Consider the following 18,449-nt stretch of genomic DNA (forward strand, 5'->3'; position numbering starts at 1 on the left):
AAGGGATGAATGGAAGAAGGACGAAGAAGTATGGCCACTTATTCAAAAGTTGCAAAAGATTCCAATTCAAACAATATTTCCAGAAATTGAAGAGGAGGGAAAAATCATATTGGAACCTGGAGCAGTCACAGAAACAAGAACCCGACAGCTACGAAATCGATCAATTTCAGAGTATCTCATCAAGTGGAAGAACTTACCCGCTGAATATTCCACATGGGAGGACAAGAATTTTATACAGAAGCATCAAGAACTACTCAAGCGTTGAGGACAATGCTTTTTGAAGGAGAGGGGCATGTTAGGCCCCTATACTACTAGTGTAACCCCTTATTGTTATTAGTATAACCCACTTATTATATTGATGTACCCATTTAGTGCCCATATTGTTACTATTGTGCCCCATAGAAGCCCACTATTGTTATTATTGTGCCCTTACATTATTATTGTTATGTCGGCTCTGATTATGTTATGACCCCTTAGACTCCTATATATAGAAAGGAGGTCTTTTCATTTGTATCATCCAAGAATTGTTCATTTATGTAATGCAAAGGAGGTTGCCCCCTCGAAGAGGCTGAATTCTAAGGCGTTGATCTATCTTTTCTATCTTTTCTTGAGCTGGTTTCATAACACCCTCCCCTGGTGGTGCGCACTGGGACAAGATGATTCTCTTTCTTGTGGGACAGGATGATTCGTTGTCCTGTGTAGCAGGATGATTAGTTCTCTTGTGAGGTCTGGATGATGTGTTCTCCATGACAATTTTGTAGCAGGATGATTAGTTCTCCTGTGAGGACAGGATTGATTAGTTCACCTGTCAAGGCATCTTACCCATGCAGTCTGGACTCATGGGAAGTACCTCTCATCTGATCAATGAGCAGGAAAATGAGGATAGGGACCATAGTAATACCGATGGACGCATCACTGTATCTACCGTACTCCCTATGCTAGGATGACCTTCATTGATCTGGGATCAATGAGTACTAGTCTGGGACCAGTGGTAGCAGTTGTACCCACTATGACATTGACTTCGAGTCAGTAGAGGACTAGTCTGGGACCAGTGGTACATACTTTGAGACTGACTTTGAGTCAGTAAAGTACTGGTCTGGGACCAGTGGTAGGAGTTGTACTTACTATGACACTGACTTCGTGTCGGTTGAGACTAGTCTGGGACAAGTGGTACATACTCTGAGACTGACTTCGAGTTAGTAAAGCACTGGTCTGGTACCAGTGGTAGGAGTTGTACTTACTATGACATTGACTTCGGGTCGGTTGAGACTGATCTGGGACCAGTGGTACATACTCTAAGATTGACTTTGAGTCAGTAAAGTACTGGTCTGGGACTAGTGGTAGGAGTTGTACTTACTATGACACTGACTTCGGGTCGGTTGAGATTGGTCTGGGACCAGTAGTACATACTCTGAGGCTGACTTCGGGTCAGTGGAGGACTGGTCTAGGCCCAGTGAGAGTGGTACATACTATGACGGTGACTCCGGGTCGGTTGAGACTAGTCTGGGACAATGGTATGCACTCTGAGACTGACTTCGGGTTAGTGGTGAATGGTATGACTCACTCTTGATCAATTCTTCTTCTTCATAGTTTAGTAGAGCTAAGTTGAGCAGAGCAAATCCAACAGAGCCTAAGTTGCAAGAAATGCTGGAGAAGGGTCCATTTCCGGCCGGAAATGAAACGGAAATGAGGAAACTCGTACCGTACGGCCTGGAATCTTGTTTCTGGTCGTACTAGCTCATTTCTTGAGGAGGAAATGTGGCCAGTACAACCAGAAACACGTTTCCAGGCCGTATGGTGGAGTTTCCTCTTCTAACTTGACTTTTTCTTGCATTTTTTATTTTTATTTTTTCACTTATAATTTTTTATTGGGCGACTAAAATATCTTCTGGATACTTCTAGATGTCTCTCAAGTTATAAAAAAAGAGGATTTTTTGAGTGGGGCTGCCTAATGTTCAAGCCTATGGCCCTAGTATTGATATGCAGTTCATGGTTTGAGAGTGGTTTCGCCCTCATTGGATTTCATATGGAAAAAGTAGAATTTTAGATCTCACTCAAAATCCAACAAACTTATTTGTTTTTTAGGATTTCAGGATTAGGGGGATTGCAATGTCTCCATTGGATTTTGTCATGTACTAGGGTATGGAACTTGTATTTAATCAAGAGAACCAAACCCTCTATGCAGGGGAGGCTCCCAATAATCAAGAGCACATAGGGTACTAGGGTATGGAACTTGTAGTTAATCAAGAGCACGAAGGTCGTTCGACTATGTAGGAGGAGACTCTCAATCAAGCACGAGACAAGAAATTAGAAATTTCTCGTGCCTGATTTTGGATATTGTTATTTTCATTATGTGATCATTCATGAATAAATGTGATGTAAATTTAGAGACCTATAGTTTATGCATTGACAATTGACAATTTAACCATAATGTAATAAATTAGAATGTATCATATATGCTTTATGATTGCACATATTTCTTAAATGTCCTAAGAGATATATATATATATATATATATATATATATATATATATATATATATATATATATATATTGCATTTCCCCGTTTCCAAAATTTTGGGGGTCACGTTTCATACCAGTGCGTGTTTCAGAAACTCGTAACCATTTCCCCGTTTCGTGCAACTTAGAGCAACACTGAGTAGAGCAGAGCTGAGCAGAGCAGAGCCAACAGAGCTGAATAGAGCAATGCAGGGCACTGATGGCAGAGATAGTACAGCCAGGCATATAGATCAGCGGATGGAGTTCTCCCTAGTTGAGAGGGAGTGTTAAAATTGGCAACTAGGGCCAAACTCCATGTGGTTCATCTTATTTATGGCAGCTGATATTTTTATTGGATCCCTCTCGTCGAGAGGTGTAAGATTGATCTAAAGATCATCCAATTCCGATAAGTATTTATGGAGATATGAATTTATTTTGATTATGGAATTATTATCAAGCCGACCAACAACTTATGTAGGCTCTAGAAGCCCAAACGTCATGTCTATTCAACCTCTACGTTTTAGTCTAAATAGAATAGGACTTCAAGTCATTTCTACACACACTTGGATCTCCTCCTCTCTCTACTCGTCTTTGGGTTTTACTAGGAAGAGAGATTCTAAAGAAAATCCAGAAAAGAAAGAACTGCCGGAAAAGCCGAAAAAGTCGGAACCAGAAAGGCTGGAAAAGATGGAAAATCCGGAAAAGTCAAAACTACCGAAAAAGCTAGAACTGCCGGAAATCCAGAACTGCCAGAAAGGCCGGAAAAGTTGGAAATACCAAAAAAGCCAGAAAAGTCGAAAAAGCAAGAAAAGTCGAAAAAACCGCAAATGCTCGAACCGTCGGAACTGCCAGAAAAGTTGGAACTACTGGCAAAGCCGGAACTACCGGGAACTGCCGAAACAACCGGAGCATCTATCTCCGAAGGAAGGCAACATGATGTATGATATTATGGGCAACATTATGAGCAACATGATGATATGAGCATGGGCAGCATGATGATGAATGAGATCATGAGCATGGGCAACTTGATGATGAATAAGACCATGGAAGATGCAACATGAAGATATGTTGGAAATACCGAAAAAGCCAGAAAAGCCGAAAAAGTTATATATATATATATATATATATATATATATATATATATATATATATATATATTTTAAATATATATATATATATTTAATAAAACAATATATCCTACGTGTCTTGTTCTAGGGGGTCAACATGTCCGAATCCGACACTCGAATCCCGAATCCCTGTGTCAGGTGACTTGGGACAAAAGTCATAAAGAATAGCATCAAAATTTCGTACTTACATGCAATCGAGTATATCCAATCATTCACAAATGACAATAAAGAAGCTCCAAGAGAAGATAAACCAATAACCATACACCAAAATTCATACATAAATGCTCCAATTCATCCTCCAACAAAAGTGCGAAATTCTCTAAAGAAGAGAGAGATCCAATCCAAAGTGATAATGAGAAATGATCTCACCTCACTTGTATTTATACACATCTAAGGAATTTGAATTAGCCTCCTTGGCCTACATAAGCCCCAAGAATAAAATAATGTGTTAATAATACAACCTTTTGGTGACAAGTCCACGAAACTGAATGAAAAGATAAGCCTCTCAAGAGGTCAAATAATAATCTATGCATGTCGTAGGGCCCTCTAAGATGCCCAATGAGGTCCATGAGTGCCATAATGAAGAGAAGGAACCTCAAAAGCAATGGACAAGGGGGTGGCCCCTTGTGATAACCTGTGGTGCTCCAAATGACATCTAAGGGCACACAAGTGTCCTCATGGGTCTCCAAACAAATCGAAGATGTCTGTAGGTTGCCCTCAAGGGCTAGGATGATGGTGTAGGTGATGCCACATCATCGTGAAAGTCCTGGATCACCTACCAAGTGTATGGTGTAGATCTGGGGCCAGCTGGGCATGATGGATCAAACGCATCCTCTTCATCCAAAAGGTGAACCACAATCAATCTCTGAATGGATGTGGGGATCAATGGATTGTACTCTGCTGCTGTGGAGGCCCATGGCTCTTAACACTCACCCTACATGTGCCAATGTAGCCCTCTAGAGGATTAGGACCCCGTATAGGAAGACCACACCCCAAATGGAAACCATTTTCAATCCTGCATAAGATTCAATGCGTCCGCTAGCCTTCCAGTACAACAAGTCATTAGAGAAATCGAGTAAATGAGCCTACCTAATCATGGAGCACAGGTGGGGACTTCATAATGGTCTGCCCTTCCATAATGGGCTTCGAGATGTGCCAATGTCTCCTAAACTCCAAATGGGTTAACCAAGCACCCTGTTAGGTGGTTTCTACCTTTAAAGAGGGTAATATAATCAAAGTACATCCGTCAAAAGATGGTGGCAAGTGATAAATAGGTGAATGAAGTAGGGGATGAGAAGGGAAACCATGGGTCACATGCTGGCGTACAAGGGTAGCTAATAAGATGGGAGCCCACTCTTTGGGTTTATAATGTGTAGGAGGGAGCAATTGTGGTACATGAGGTGTCCCAACCTTGGTTGTTTTCACCCTTCTTTGTATTCCTTTTGCTTTTTATGATTTTCTTTGATTAACTACTTGGGGCTCAAGTGGTTAGAGCATGATGTATAAGATATAGCAATGAATTCTCCCCCTTTAAGGTGGGGAGGTTCATCGCCCACCAAGGGTTGGGACAATCATGGGTTCTTATATGATGAAGAAGGCTCATATAACCTGATGTAACCAAAGTGATGGCCATGATGATGGGGTAGAGCTCATGTATTGGCTTTTGCCCACATGCTAAAATGTTTTTGTCCTAACCATCTTTTGCATTTTGTGGTACGTTTTCTATTAAATGTGGTCATATATGCTTTTAACTTTCTTTTCAGCTGCATCAACCTCCAGGCTTCATTCTAGGCCATGACCCCAAGTGTGGGCAAGGGGAAGGGGCAAGCTAACCCTATGTGTACCCAATGGAGGAATGTGGACCCAGGCGGGAAAAATGATGGATGGGATGATAATGAGTGGATAGAGGCTAATATAAGCTAATAAGGGAGTGGGACCATGCAACCAAAATTAGGGTTTACTGTGAAATACCATCCCTGAAACCAAATGGTCAGTAAAAGAGATGCCATGGGACTAGAATCCAAGGTTAATTCCTAGAAGGGGTCTAGGGGATAGAAGCACTGACCTAGCCCATACTTTCTGCCAAATCCCCCCATTAATCTATGCCCAGAGTGTCCATGATAAGCAAACTACAAAACTCAATTTCAAAATGATAAGGCATAGATTTAGATTCGGGAGGCCCACCTTCCAACATACGATCATGGCAGATGAGAAAGGGACCACATGGCTGGCTCAAGTAGCGGAGAAATGGCACAATGAGCTAGTTGATGACTGATGGCTGAGGACCATCTTGGAGAAAAATTTTCTCCTAAGGATATTACCCACAAAATGATGGGTAACATGGTGCACTGTACAACCCTAGCAAAACCTATTGTAAAAACCATCTTGTTGCTACTAAAATTTGTCCCATAAATGTGTACGTCTTTTGTTGGGTTGTATGGCCTCTTGAAAGTGCTTTTGCACCTATTGTGTACAACCCGTTCAATTTTTGAGAGCTAGGTTGACCTCATTTTGTTGGTCAAACTGTTTCCTCTTTTTTCCTTTGAACTTGCACATGTAGTGTGTTGACCACTATGTGTCAACGACCCATAGTTGTACACCCCTTTTTTCATGAACGAGATATTGCTTGATCGATGTGTTCATGCCATCCAGCTATCATCATCAATTTGATCATCATCTTATAATGTAAACCCACTTTGTATGTGTATAATGTAAATAATCTTAGTAGATCTGTGTCGTGTATGTAATCATCTAGGTAAACCTACTTTTCTGGTAACGATCTACATTCCGGGAGCTTTTTTGTCTCACTGATCCAATCTCGGATAGTTGACAGAGTTTTCCTTCAGCCTTACCCCAAAGCTGGAATGGATTTTGTCATTGGGATCTTAGGGGAGTCCTAGTGTTCTAGATCGAGTCTATGTAAAAGTGATTTGGGAATAATCTTACCCATTTGGTTAAGTTATTTTATTACAAATTGCTTGATCTGCTAGATTATATTTGTGAACTGGGTAGTCTGTGAGGGCTTTTGCAAATGGGTTTTCCCCTTGAGATGTAAAAATCATGATGTAGAGTGTTTTTAGGGTTAAAAAAATAATTTATCCCCTCACAGGTCCTAGGTCCTAGGTAAATTTAAATTTTCCAACAGCAAAATTCGTGGGTCCTTAAAAAAACAATTTTAAGAGGTCCAAGGACCAAGGTTAATTGATTATTTTGCTAAATTTTATGCCTTTGGTCCCTGGGGTTAAGTCAAAGTCAAAATTTTGAGGAAATTAATTCAGAAATTTAATTTTTGAATTAATTAAAATGCATTTAATTGAAAAATTCAAAATTTACTCAACATTTAAAATTTCGACGGATGAGATTAAAAGAAATTTGATCCTCATCAGCGGTCGAGATCACTTTGACAAGGATCACTCGAACTAGCCGTTGGAGGATTTATCTTTAAATAGGAGGTCATTTGTCATTCAATAGCATCTGATCTCTGGATCGTGTACTAAGCTCTCAAGCTCTCTTGTATACTTTTTGAATTAATGCAAAAGTCTTTGGGGTTTCAACGTGTTGTAGTGTTCCTCTTCATGAATTTATGGTAACATTGTTTTAATTTCTGCTTAATATTATGTGAAAACTATCAATCAATAGCTCTCTTAGAATAATCTGAATATAGGTATCTTATTCAGTTTGTTGGATCAAGGGTAACATTTTTAATTTTGATTGAAGTAGCAGGTATCTCTATTTTTTTAGAATTTTTTGTTGTTCTATTTCTCTACTTGATATTGGTGGTTGATCTATTGTTTGCAAAAGATCTTTCAAGTTCTCATTGAGAATTTAGGGATAGTTCTTGGTTGGACCAGCCAACTCTCAACACATTTTCTGAAAAGCCTACTTCATATAAGCCTTAGGATTTATCTAATGATAATCTTTTTTTTGCAGGTGTTTTTGGGCTAGTACTTCTCTAAAATTTCAAAATCTTTTAAATATTTTGTGGAAATTTTGATAGATTTGGCTATTAAGAGCCTTAGATTATTAGATCTGGGAGCGGAGTTGGACTCATACTCCTCGGATCTGATAGATCTGTAAATCATTTGTATAGATCTGTAAATTATTTGTATAGATCTGTTATTTACTTGTGTAGATCTGAAATTTTGTAACATAATTTTGAATTTTAACACTTGGGTTTTTTGGGATTTTCTCTATTTTTGTACATATTGGGTATTGGGGTTTTTCTCTTTTCACTTTTGCATAAATAAATCTGAGAAATCAACCAAGAAAATCTTCAGATCTGAGCTAGATCTAGACCTTGGAGGGCAAGATCTGGACTCAAAGATTGTTTGCAGGAAGAGATCTGATAAATCAACCAAGTAAATCTTCATATCCGATATTTTTCAAGCAGATTTGGGGGTTTTGAGACAGATCTAGGCCTTGGAGGGCAATATCTTATCCCAAATATTTTTACAAGGCCAACCATTAAAGATTTTGCAATAAATTTGAAGATCTGAAACAAAAGTAAAATAAATTTTCTCAGAACAAAGGTTTCAAGTTTTGGGGCTTCTAAGCCTAGATCTGCCTTCTCCTAGTCCAACACTAGTTCTATTGGGCCTAGTGCTAGCTCTCATTGGCCCTAAATTCCCTTGCTCCATTTCTGATTTGAATATTTGATTTTTTGAAGCTAATCATTAGTGGGTTTCTGTAGAAAATTTGGTAAAAATTTGTGTTTTAGATATTGAAATTTTTTTGGCAATTTGGGCAAATGACCTTCAAGGCCTAGGGCCTAAGGGTTTGATCTCTAAACCATCTTTTCCTCACTATTTTCTACAGCAGTCATATACCTTTCTAATAGTGGTGAAAAACACATCTAAGTGGTTTGAAACTAACTAAAAAATTGCTAAATACATTAATAAGTTATTTATGTTTGATGTGTATCAAAAATTTGGCTTAGATCTACATTTTGCGTCACTGTTATCTCTAAATAATTCTGTTTCTGAAGTCTGAAATATAACCGTGGAAAAATTTCATGTGGGTTAGCCTAAAATCAGTTCCTAAGTTGTCTAATACATTAAGGAATTAATTTTTTGAGTTGGGCATTCATCATTAGGCTTATTTCATGTTATAATTGCTGGTTGTAATAAGTATATCAGATCTTATATAATTCCGGAAATCACATCACAACACGCTGAAATTTTTTGATAATTCATGTGGGTAAGTTTGGAAAATTTCCGGTAAATTTTTGGCATAAAGATATCATTAATAGCTTACTGTTTTCATTGTCATATTGCTGTTGTCATAAAGTTTTTCTCACTACTGTCCTAAAAATTAATTTCTGAAAATTAAATACTCTGTCATGGAATTGTGATAAAATGCATACCCTCTGTTTCATAAACTGAGTATTTTTTTTAGAATCTGTTGGCATTGATATCGAATTGCAAAGTTGCCTTTGTTCTCTTTGAGCTAAATTGTATCAAGAAGATTTGAAATAAGTTGGTGTTTTAAATATAGTATATTCAAGAGCTTATTTTCTAAGTCTTCATCTAAAAAAGGGCGAGCATTTCATTTGGGTGATTGAGAGCTTTTGCGGCATAAGTGTTTTCCCATTTTTTTGTTCTCTTTGAGCTAAATTGTATCAAGAAGATTTGAAATAAGCTGGTGTTTTAGATATAGTATCTTCAAGAGTTTATTTTTTAAGTCTTCATCTAAAAAAGGGCGAGAATTTCATTTGGGTAATTGAGGGCTTTTGCGGCATAAGTGTTTTCCCATTCTCAGTCTAACTTCATCTCATCTTCTGGTGCATTTGCATATAAGTTAACTTTGCATAGATAAAATTTACTTCCAAGCATAAGCTTGGTCGATAGACAGATAGATCTCCATCCGTCTTTTCTTGAAAAGCTTGTTTTAATAGTACTTAAAACGGTGACCTTGCAGTCGTCAGAGCCACAGTTCTCTGCAGTGCCGGAAACACTGGGTATGTTAGAATTTCAGGAGAGGTATCGTTAATCACACCTTAGTGTGCTTCTCCTAATCTTCTCTCTGCCAATTACTACGAAATCAGGCTCAACACAGAAAGGATTGAAGGGTTCACATTTAACTAAAATTAACCAAGATTCTTGCATCTCACATTAATTTTAGGATCTGAATTTCATATAAAACAGTGATTCATCTAAGCAGCAGTTGCTAATCAATTACTTGGTCTTAATTTCCCTAGCAAGATCGTTGACTCCATAAGGCACTGGTATAAATCGTTTAAAATCTAATCAAATCCTATAAGTCTTGCTATATCTTAATCAAATACTTCAACGCTTTATTGTGTCTCCCGAACTGGTTAGTTCCCAACTAGTTCTTCTTCATTCCAATTTTTCATAGGGTCTACACCCCCTAGCCTATTGTAGGGAGACAACTTAAACGAAGAGATTGGGGATCAAGGTGACCCCTGATATGAGCCGTTGTTGCGGTGCCTAGGCATTCTGTGTGACAACATAGTGAAAATCCTTCATCACTATCTCACTTGTGTTTTCATAACACTCTGTGTCTTTTCCTTTCTCTGTCTTTCTTTCATAACATTGAGTTGATGACCAAATCTCCATAACCCTAATGACTTAATGAGATTAATGGTTGAGATAAATCCCAAAAGACAATGAAGATTAGGTCTAGTCAGTAATGTAAATACTTACATCTTATTAGACATTAATCAACTCACTGATAAAAAGACTCTTCAAATTAATTATTATAGTTAATTAAAAAATATAATGGACCTTTTTGGATGACTTCCACACATATGCCACCAAACCTGTGTGGAAGTTCCTGATGCTACAAACATCAACATCTTACTCTTAGCCATTAGATATTATAGATTATATCTTCTCTTATCCTGTTTTTATCAGAGTGGCCTTTGCACTCCCAGCTTGTATTGGTACTAATGTTCTTAACAATCCTTTTGAGCTATTTTAGGTCATTTATCAAACACCAATAAAATTATCTTATATTAATCTTCTCATATATCACCCAACTTCATAGGTCTACTTAAAAAGGTTGCAATAAGAAGATACTAAGATAGACAAAGGACCTTAAAAATTCAAAATCCTCCAGTGAGACAAGTTTACTTATTTTGACATCAAACCTTCTAGTTGACACTAAATTCCAAAATATATTACACCATTTATAAGGAAGTAAACCTGCCTAACAACGATACTTTTACAGTGGGTTTTTTTTTTACCTTTTCATCACTATAAGTAAAATCAATTCATAACAACTTTAAATCCAAATGCAAGGTAGAAATATGTCTAAAAAGCCAAGCATAAAATAAAAGAAGATTCTATTCAATGAACATATTTATTTAAATGGAGGGGAAATAAAAAAAAGGTTCATATCTACAAACAACAAAAAGGAACAAATTGAAACTACAAATCAATATGTGGAAAGAGAACATGCATTGAAAGTTAGTAATTTAATGGACAAAGATATGGCTTTATCTGACAATTCTTCATTTGGTAACCGTCTGGGTCTATGCAGCATTGCAACATCAATGTCAAAATTTGCTTGAACCTGTTGCAATGATCCCACGGTATTTGTAAATGGTATATCAAATCTCCATAAACAAACAATTAAAACCTCTTTGTAAGATAAACAATTAGTTAATACATGCAAACATTATACATAAGATAAATTTCCATGATACTTTTCATATTCATCTTAGTGAATCAATTTACCAATGCACAGAGTATTGAACAAGTATATTAGAGGCCAATGCAAATGAAGAAAAAGAACAAGTCACTTATTGTAGATGGCCATCATATCAAATGGATGGACCAATGGCAAGTCATGCAGCATCATCAACTTTTTCATTTCTTGCCCATGAAGATCCCTTTTTCTGGAATAGATTGGATGAATCAAGTGACGTGAGGGTAAATAATATAATGTAGTCGACTTATTATGGATGTGCCATCATATCTAGTAGATGGACCAATGGAAAATTAACTTGTTTGTTTTTTTGCACATGAGAAACCATGTTTTTGAATCAATTAATGAATCTAGTGATGTCAAGGATACAAATTTATAATGCAACTTCTTGGAAGGTGTGGTTACAAATGTGAGGGTAAAGAGCATAGTTCAAGTCATTATATGTGATGCAGTTAATTATGTTACGGCAAGCAAGACATTGTAGGAAAGACAATGCACACTATTTTGGACTCTACTACCCCTCAAAATGCATGGACTCTTTCCAGCAACATTATGCCAAAGAAAAGAAAAAATTCAAGTTCAGGTGACCAAGGGTAAAAGATATGTAAATTTTCCTTGTGTAATCTTATTGTTGGTAATGTTTGTACCCTTTAATATTAGTGATCAGGTCCCTATAGATGGCATTATTATTACTAGACTCCCTATTATTTGATGAAGCTAATATGTGGGGGATATTGAATTTGTTTCCAAAGATAAGACAAGACCCTTTAATATGTATGATGGCTGCCATATCAGAGGGCAGTCAGCAAGAAACTCCTCTATGGTACCTGGCTGTTATTATTTTTCTACATCATTTAATTATGGTTTGGGTAGAATATCCTCATTTTGGTGCAACAGTCCTTCACAAAAACATAAACATGAGTATAGGACTAGCAATGTAGTGCTTAAACCAAAAACAAATCAAATTATGCTTGCAAATTAAATTCCTAAATTCAGATAATGCCCAAAACAAAATATAATTTCAAATTAAATTCTGAAGTTCATCTAGAATTTACCACTACAAGAATTTTATCAATTTTAATAAACAAACATCTACTTGGTTTCCATGTATGAAGTCGATTCTGAGATGTGGCTCCAAATTCGCTCCCGTTACGAAAAGACCAAAGCCTCCCTGCCAAACTGGGTACAACCTAGGTACTTAGCTCCAAAATACTTCACAATTGATGCACGCTGGACCCCGTGCCCAAAAACTTCAAGAACAACCAAGGCTCAGTCCTTACTGTCAATAACACTCTCTTAAAAAATTTCTCCTTCCTTCTCCCGAAAATTTCCCTTCCTCCATTACTTCATCTTTGTTCCCCTTATATTTCTCCCGAGGGCACTTCTCGAACTTCCAATTGATTGCATGTCTGCTTCTTTTTTGTTTTGGCCTCATCAAAAGGGTAAAGAATTTATAATTAGAGGCGGTGGTCTCTCTTAAGATCACAAATTTACCATTACTTTTGGAACCTGAGCGTATAAGATCCACCACCCTCCATAATATTAATGTTGTAATGTGCTTTTATGATTTGGTTGGGTTAGGTAAAAATAACATATTTGTCAATTTGGGGTAGCATTGGATGTGCTCTAGCCATGAAAACTAGTGGAAAGGCTTGTTGACCACTGCGTGTCAACTTCCCATAGCAGTACACCCCCTTTTCTTCGCAAAAGGGATAATGCTTGATTGATGTGTCCGTGCCATTTGACAGTCATCATCGACTTGATCATATTATGTTGTAAACCCAGTCTGCATGTGTGAATTGTAAATAATCTTAGCAAAGCTGAGTCATGTATGTAAAGTGCCTAGGTGGACCTAATTTCCTAGTGATAATCTACATTCTGGAAGGTTTTTTGTCTCACCGATCCATGATCGGCAGAGTTTTCCTTCAGCCTAACTCCAAAGCCGAAATGAATTTTGTCATTAGAATCTTAGAGGAATCCTAGAGCGTTGATCTGTTAGATTATAGTTGTGTCGCAAAACTGGGTGGTCTATGAGGGTCTATGTCAAATGGGTTTTCCCCCTGGAGATGTAAAATTGTAAAAGTCATGATGTAAAGTGTCTTGAGGGTTAGAAAATGTTTTAATCCTCTCATAAGTCCTAGGTCCTAGGTGATTTTTCCAAAGGCTAAGTTCGAGGATCCATTTAAAAATTAAAATTAAAAATTGAAAAAATAAAAAAATAAACAATAAAAAATAAAAGATATAAATAATTAAAAAATTAAAAAAAATTAATAAAAATAATAAAAAAAATTAAAAAAATAACTAAAAAATAAAATAAAATAAAATAAAAACTTAAAAAATAATAAAATAATAATAGGTCAAATTTTTGAGTAAATAAATGCAGAATTTCAATTTTTTAATGCATTTAAAAATTCGATAGATGAGATTAAAAGATATTTTGATCCTCATCGACGGTCGAGATCATTTTGACATGGATCACTCGAACTAGCCGTTGGGAATTTTTCCTTTAAATAGGGTGCTAGGGGTCATTTGAGATGATTCAATCTTGTGAGTCTTGCGCTGAAGAAAGCTCTCTTGTAAACTTTTTCTGGTGCAAATAAAGAAAGATTTTGGGGTTGAAATATTGCTAGTGTTACTCTCCTGAAGTGCTGTGAGCTGTTTATTTTCTACATAATTTTATTTTCAGCCATTAGTAATAGCTTAATGTAGAGTATTGTTGAACACAAGTATCTTGTTCACTTACTAGGGTTTGAATGGTAATAAGATTTCTGAAATAATGGCAGGTATCTCCATTGCATCTGGAATCTAGTACTGTTTTTTCCCTCTTTATTGATGGTTGAAGTGAGCTGTGTAGGAAACCCTTATTGAGAAGATCAGTGGGCATTTGGGGAAGTTCTCGGCTGAACCAGCGAACTCCCGCAAAGCATTCTCTTGTAGAGCCCAACCAGTTTTGATTCTGGGTCTGACATTTAAAGTTTATTTTTCGAATTGCATGAGAGATTTCTGAAGTATCTCATAGTAAATCTGATATTCTGATAATATTACTGTGATTATTGACAAATCTGGCTGCTTAAGAGTCGAAAAGTTGTAAATGCTGTAATTATTTCGCTGATTTAGGGTTTTAGTTTTGTTTTCTGCACATATTATTTTTGGGTGTTTGTCTTTCCATTACAGGTTGCAGGGTTTTCTGAAGATTTCCGAGGGTTTATCTAAGTTGTTTTGCTGTCCAAGGGTTTCAATTTCAGTTGTTTTCAGATCTGGAAGTCTTTGAGAGGGTTTCGTCTGTATTGCAGGAAGAAAGTTCTCGAATTCTTTTTTTTTTTTTGTGAACTGGGTAAAACCCTTGCCGCTTCACCATCTCTAGATTCGTTTCCATCTGCATCAATTCACTTGTTGCTTGGCTCGAAAGCCTCACATGCTGCTTGTGCTCCCCCTCAATCGTTGTTTTGTAATCACGAGTTCACCCTTTCTCCAACATTCCAACCTGCAAGGAGTCGATTTTTTTTACGTTGCACCATTTCTGGAACTCTTCCACCCTACTAGCCATACAGCAAGCCTCAAATTCAACCTGTGTTTACCTTTCTTCAAAGCTGCCATTTCTCCTCCACGTAGTTGCTTACTATCTCATCCACCAAACTCATTCATCTGCTGCCCCTGCGTGCCAAATCTTGTCCATCATCGCAGTCTTCTCTGTCAAACCACGCATCACTTTCTTCTTCATGCAAATTTGGTCTTTCATTTGCTGCCGTTGCAGCCTTTGAATACCTGCATCCATCCTTCAGTCATCGCCCTCCTCACGCAGCTTGCCTCGTCCCTCCGCCATCGAAACTCCAGAACCTGCACAATCTCCTTCATCGTTTCCTCGTCCCTTCACGCTGCTCCTTGCGTTGATCTATGTTCAATCCCTCTGGCGTCCACGCCATCGACCTGACCTGTATATCAGCAAGCAACAAAAAAAAAGGAAATCGATTTTTTTTATGCATGTTTCAATTAGCGTATTAATTTTTTATTTTTTTTTAATGAAACGTTTTGTTTTTTTTATACACAAAAAAGATTTAAAAAAAAAATCGATTTAGCGTAGGTGTTTTTTTTTACTCTGTATGTTAGACTTTGATTTTGGGCATAAACGATATTAGCTTTGTTTTATTTTTTTACTCTAATAAATTAAAAATTCGATTATCAGGTTTAGTTTTGTTTTTCTTTTTTTTTAATAAATCTCATATAAAAAAAAAAGGGTCAAGAGTTTCTTTTTATTTCTTTCAAAATCTTAGTTCTTCCATTCTGATTTTTAAAATTAAAAAAATAATAATAAAATAAAAAGTTTAGATTAGACTTTAGTTTGAATTTAATTATTTTTGTTTTATTTTGATTTTTGGCTTAGAATTTTTATTTAAAAAAAAAAAAAATTACATAAATTAGGTGTTGGATTAGAGTTAAGTTTTATTTTAGGATTTAGATTTAATTCTTATTTTTGTTATAGTTTAGTTAAGTTTCATTTTACTTTAAAAAATAAAAAATAAAAAGGTTTCCTTCTAATTTAGTTTAGATTTTAGTATTATTTAGGTTTTAGATTTAAAGTTTCATTTACTAAGTCTTTAGTCTTGTTTTATTTGAAAATATAAAAATATTTTGGAAATTTTTTGCCAGTTTCAGTCTTGGCTCAGGGATTTGTTATGTTTGCGATATATCTTTTCTGCTGAGGCTAAAATTTTGATGTGGGAATAATATTTATCATTTCTTTATATGGTTAAACATGCTTAAATGTTCATTTGAAGATTAACTACATGAATGTGATCTCTGGTTAGCATTTTACGTGGTTGTTTAAAGCATTTAATCTTTCGAAATTTTAATTGCTGGAGTATTGTTAAGCCATTGAGCGTTTATTGATTATCTCACATTTGGTAAAAGTTAATCTTTGTTTGAGTTATTTGATGGTAAACGATTGTTAATGAGTTCATATTTCTGCAGCATTTGATAAATAATCGTTTAATCATTTATTTCATAAGGCACTGGTCTATTAACTTAATAAAATCAATTAAGTGCTTATTTCCCCTCGTGTCTCCCAAACCAACTGGTCCCCAGTTGGTCATCCATTATCCCATAGGGTCTACCCCCCTTAGCCGCGGGAGACAGGTTTAAATGGAGAGATCGGGGATCAGCGTGATAGCGCCCTGTCTGAGCATTGTCGTGACAATCTGTGCAACAACAAGGCTAAAGCACAAGAGATCTCCAAGACCCAGAAATTGTTTTGGAAAATTCCATCTGGATTAAGAGTTATTAAAATAATTAATATTTTTAATGAGTTCCTAAGTCTAAACTTAGGAAAATAAAAATATTAATAGGTATTAATAAAGATAAGGATGAGAAGCTTCTAAGAGACGAAGATCAAGTCTATTTTAATCTTAATGGTTGATTATGGACTTAATCTCGGTTGTTGATTCATCAATAGGAAAAGTATAAGAGAAGGCTTGAGGGTCAATTGGAGATTTACTAAGGGAGACTAGTTAGTTTGATTTCTGGAGCAGGGCTTGCTGAGAAATTTGAAATAGAACACTGGATTGCAGCAAGAGGTAGCGAGTACGTAACAGAGAGGCAGAGACAGTGCCAAAGGACCAACGCAGAGATTAAAGAGGCAGACACAAAGCCACTCAGGAAGTTGGACTGCGCAGTGACTAGAGGGCATGCATGGGTGACACAGAGAGGCCAAGTGCTAACGCAGAGAGACCAAGTGCTGACGCAGAGAGGCAAAGTGCTGATGCAGTGAGGCAGAGTGTTGACGAAGAGAATCTGGGAGTTGCGCAGAGGCTAGGAGCCTAGGGGAAGCACCAGAGGATTTATCTCTGTTGGGTGAGCTAGTTTGGCACCCTAGTTGTACTCAAGAAAAGATGATTAATAAAATCCTCCTCTGCTGCACTAGTTTTCACGTATTGGGTTTTTCCGGGGACAATTTTCCAAAAATAATTGTGTTGATGTGTTTGATTCTTGTCCATATATTTGTTTTTGTATAATGGTGTGATATCTGCAGTAGAATTTACTTTAATATTTACTGAAGGAATTTCATAAATAACTTATTGAAAAATAAGTAGGTAAAATAAATCAATTGTTACAGTAATAGAATTTTCACATGGTATCAGAGAAAAGAATCAAAGACAGGAAGGGAAAATCAATTATGGGTCGAGATCATGATGCAGAGGCATCTACGTCAGGAGACTCGTGCAGATTTTTAGAAAATTGCACAAGAGATAGAAATTTCGATTTATCTATGCATTGGAGGAAGAAGTTGCCTGTGTAACAAGCCCTATATCATCAGAGGTATGGTATACAGTGGAGCCTCGTGGCATATCACAAGAATCTGAGAATGTTTCTTAGATTATCAAGAGGAAAGGATGAATTTGAAAATCACCATGGGGAATAAGGCAAAGTGTACTCCAATAGGGAAGGGTACTATAGTCTTTCAAACAGAAATAGGAGAGCGGTTTTGGGCTACCATGTGTTGCACATGCCAGGAATGGGGATGAACTTACTTTCCATCTCACAACTTCAAAGCAAGGGCTATGACGTTTTCTTCATTAAGGAGAAAGTATACGTCAAACACTCGAGTTGGAAAAAAAAGTGCAAATCGGAATCGGAATCAGAAGTAACAGGTTGTACAGGCTACAGCTAGAATCACCAACGGCACTGATAGGTAGCAATGGAGACAAGGATTTGAATGAATTATGAAACAAAAGAATTGGACATTTGCACCATGGGGCTCTGAGAATTCTCAGGAAAATTGTATAAGGAGTTCCAAATCTTAGTACAAAACGAGATGATGTATGGAGAGGATGTGCTCTGGGCAAGTATGCCAAAGCAACATTTCCTAGAAGTAAAAACAGGGCCAAGAGTGTACTAGGATTGATACACTTAGATTTTTGCGGACCAATGTCCACTAAAGCTCTTAGTGGTGCCGAATATTTCGTCACCTTCATTGATGACCACTCCAAGAACACTTGGATTTATCTTCTGAAAACCAAGGACGAGATGTTCTGTCGATTCAAAGAGTTCAAGGCTTTGGAGGAGAATCTGATAGGGAAGAAAATAAAATTTTTGCGCTCAGAGAATGGTGGAGAATATGTCGATAAGGACTTCACCGATTTTTGTGCCAGGGAGGGCATC

At 36.9% G+C, this 18,449-nt stretch overlaps 1 protein-coding gene across 1 annotated transcript in view; it reads right to left on the minus strand.

Moving 5' to 3' along the window:
- Positions 1-18,449, minus strand: part of LOC149197309 (mediator of RNA polymerase II transcription subunit 17-like) — a 345,852-nt gene that overhangs the window by 223,552 nt on the left and 103,851 nt on the right. The window contains exon 3 of the mRNA XM_089408644.1: positions 11,046-11,159. Within this exon, the coding sequence (XP_089264770.1) occupies positions 11,046-11,159 (114 nt within the window). The remainder of the gene's footprint in view (positions 1-11,045; positions 11,160-18,449) is intronic.

Source organism: Pinus tabuliformis, chromosome 2_2, assembly GCF_031772625.1.
Source record: "Pinus tabuliformis cultivar Carrire ecotype Pingquan chromosome 2_2, CPIR1, whole genome shotgun sequence".
NCBI classification, from domain to species: Eukaryota; Viridiplantae; Streptophyta; class Pinopsida; order Pinales; family Pinaceae; genus Pinus; species Pinus tabuliformis.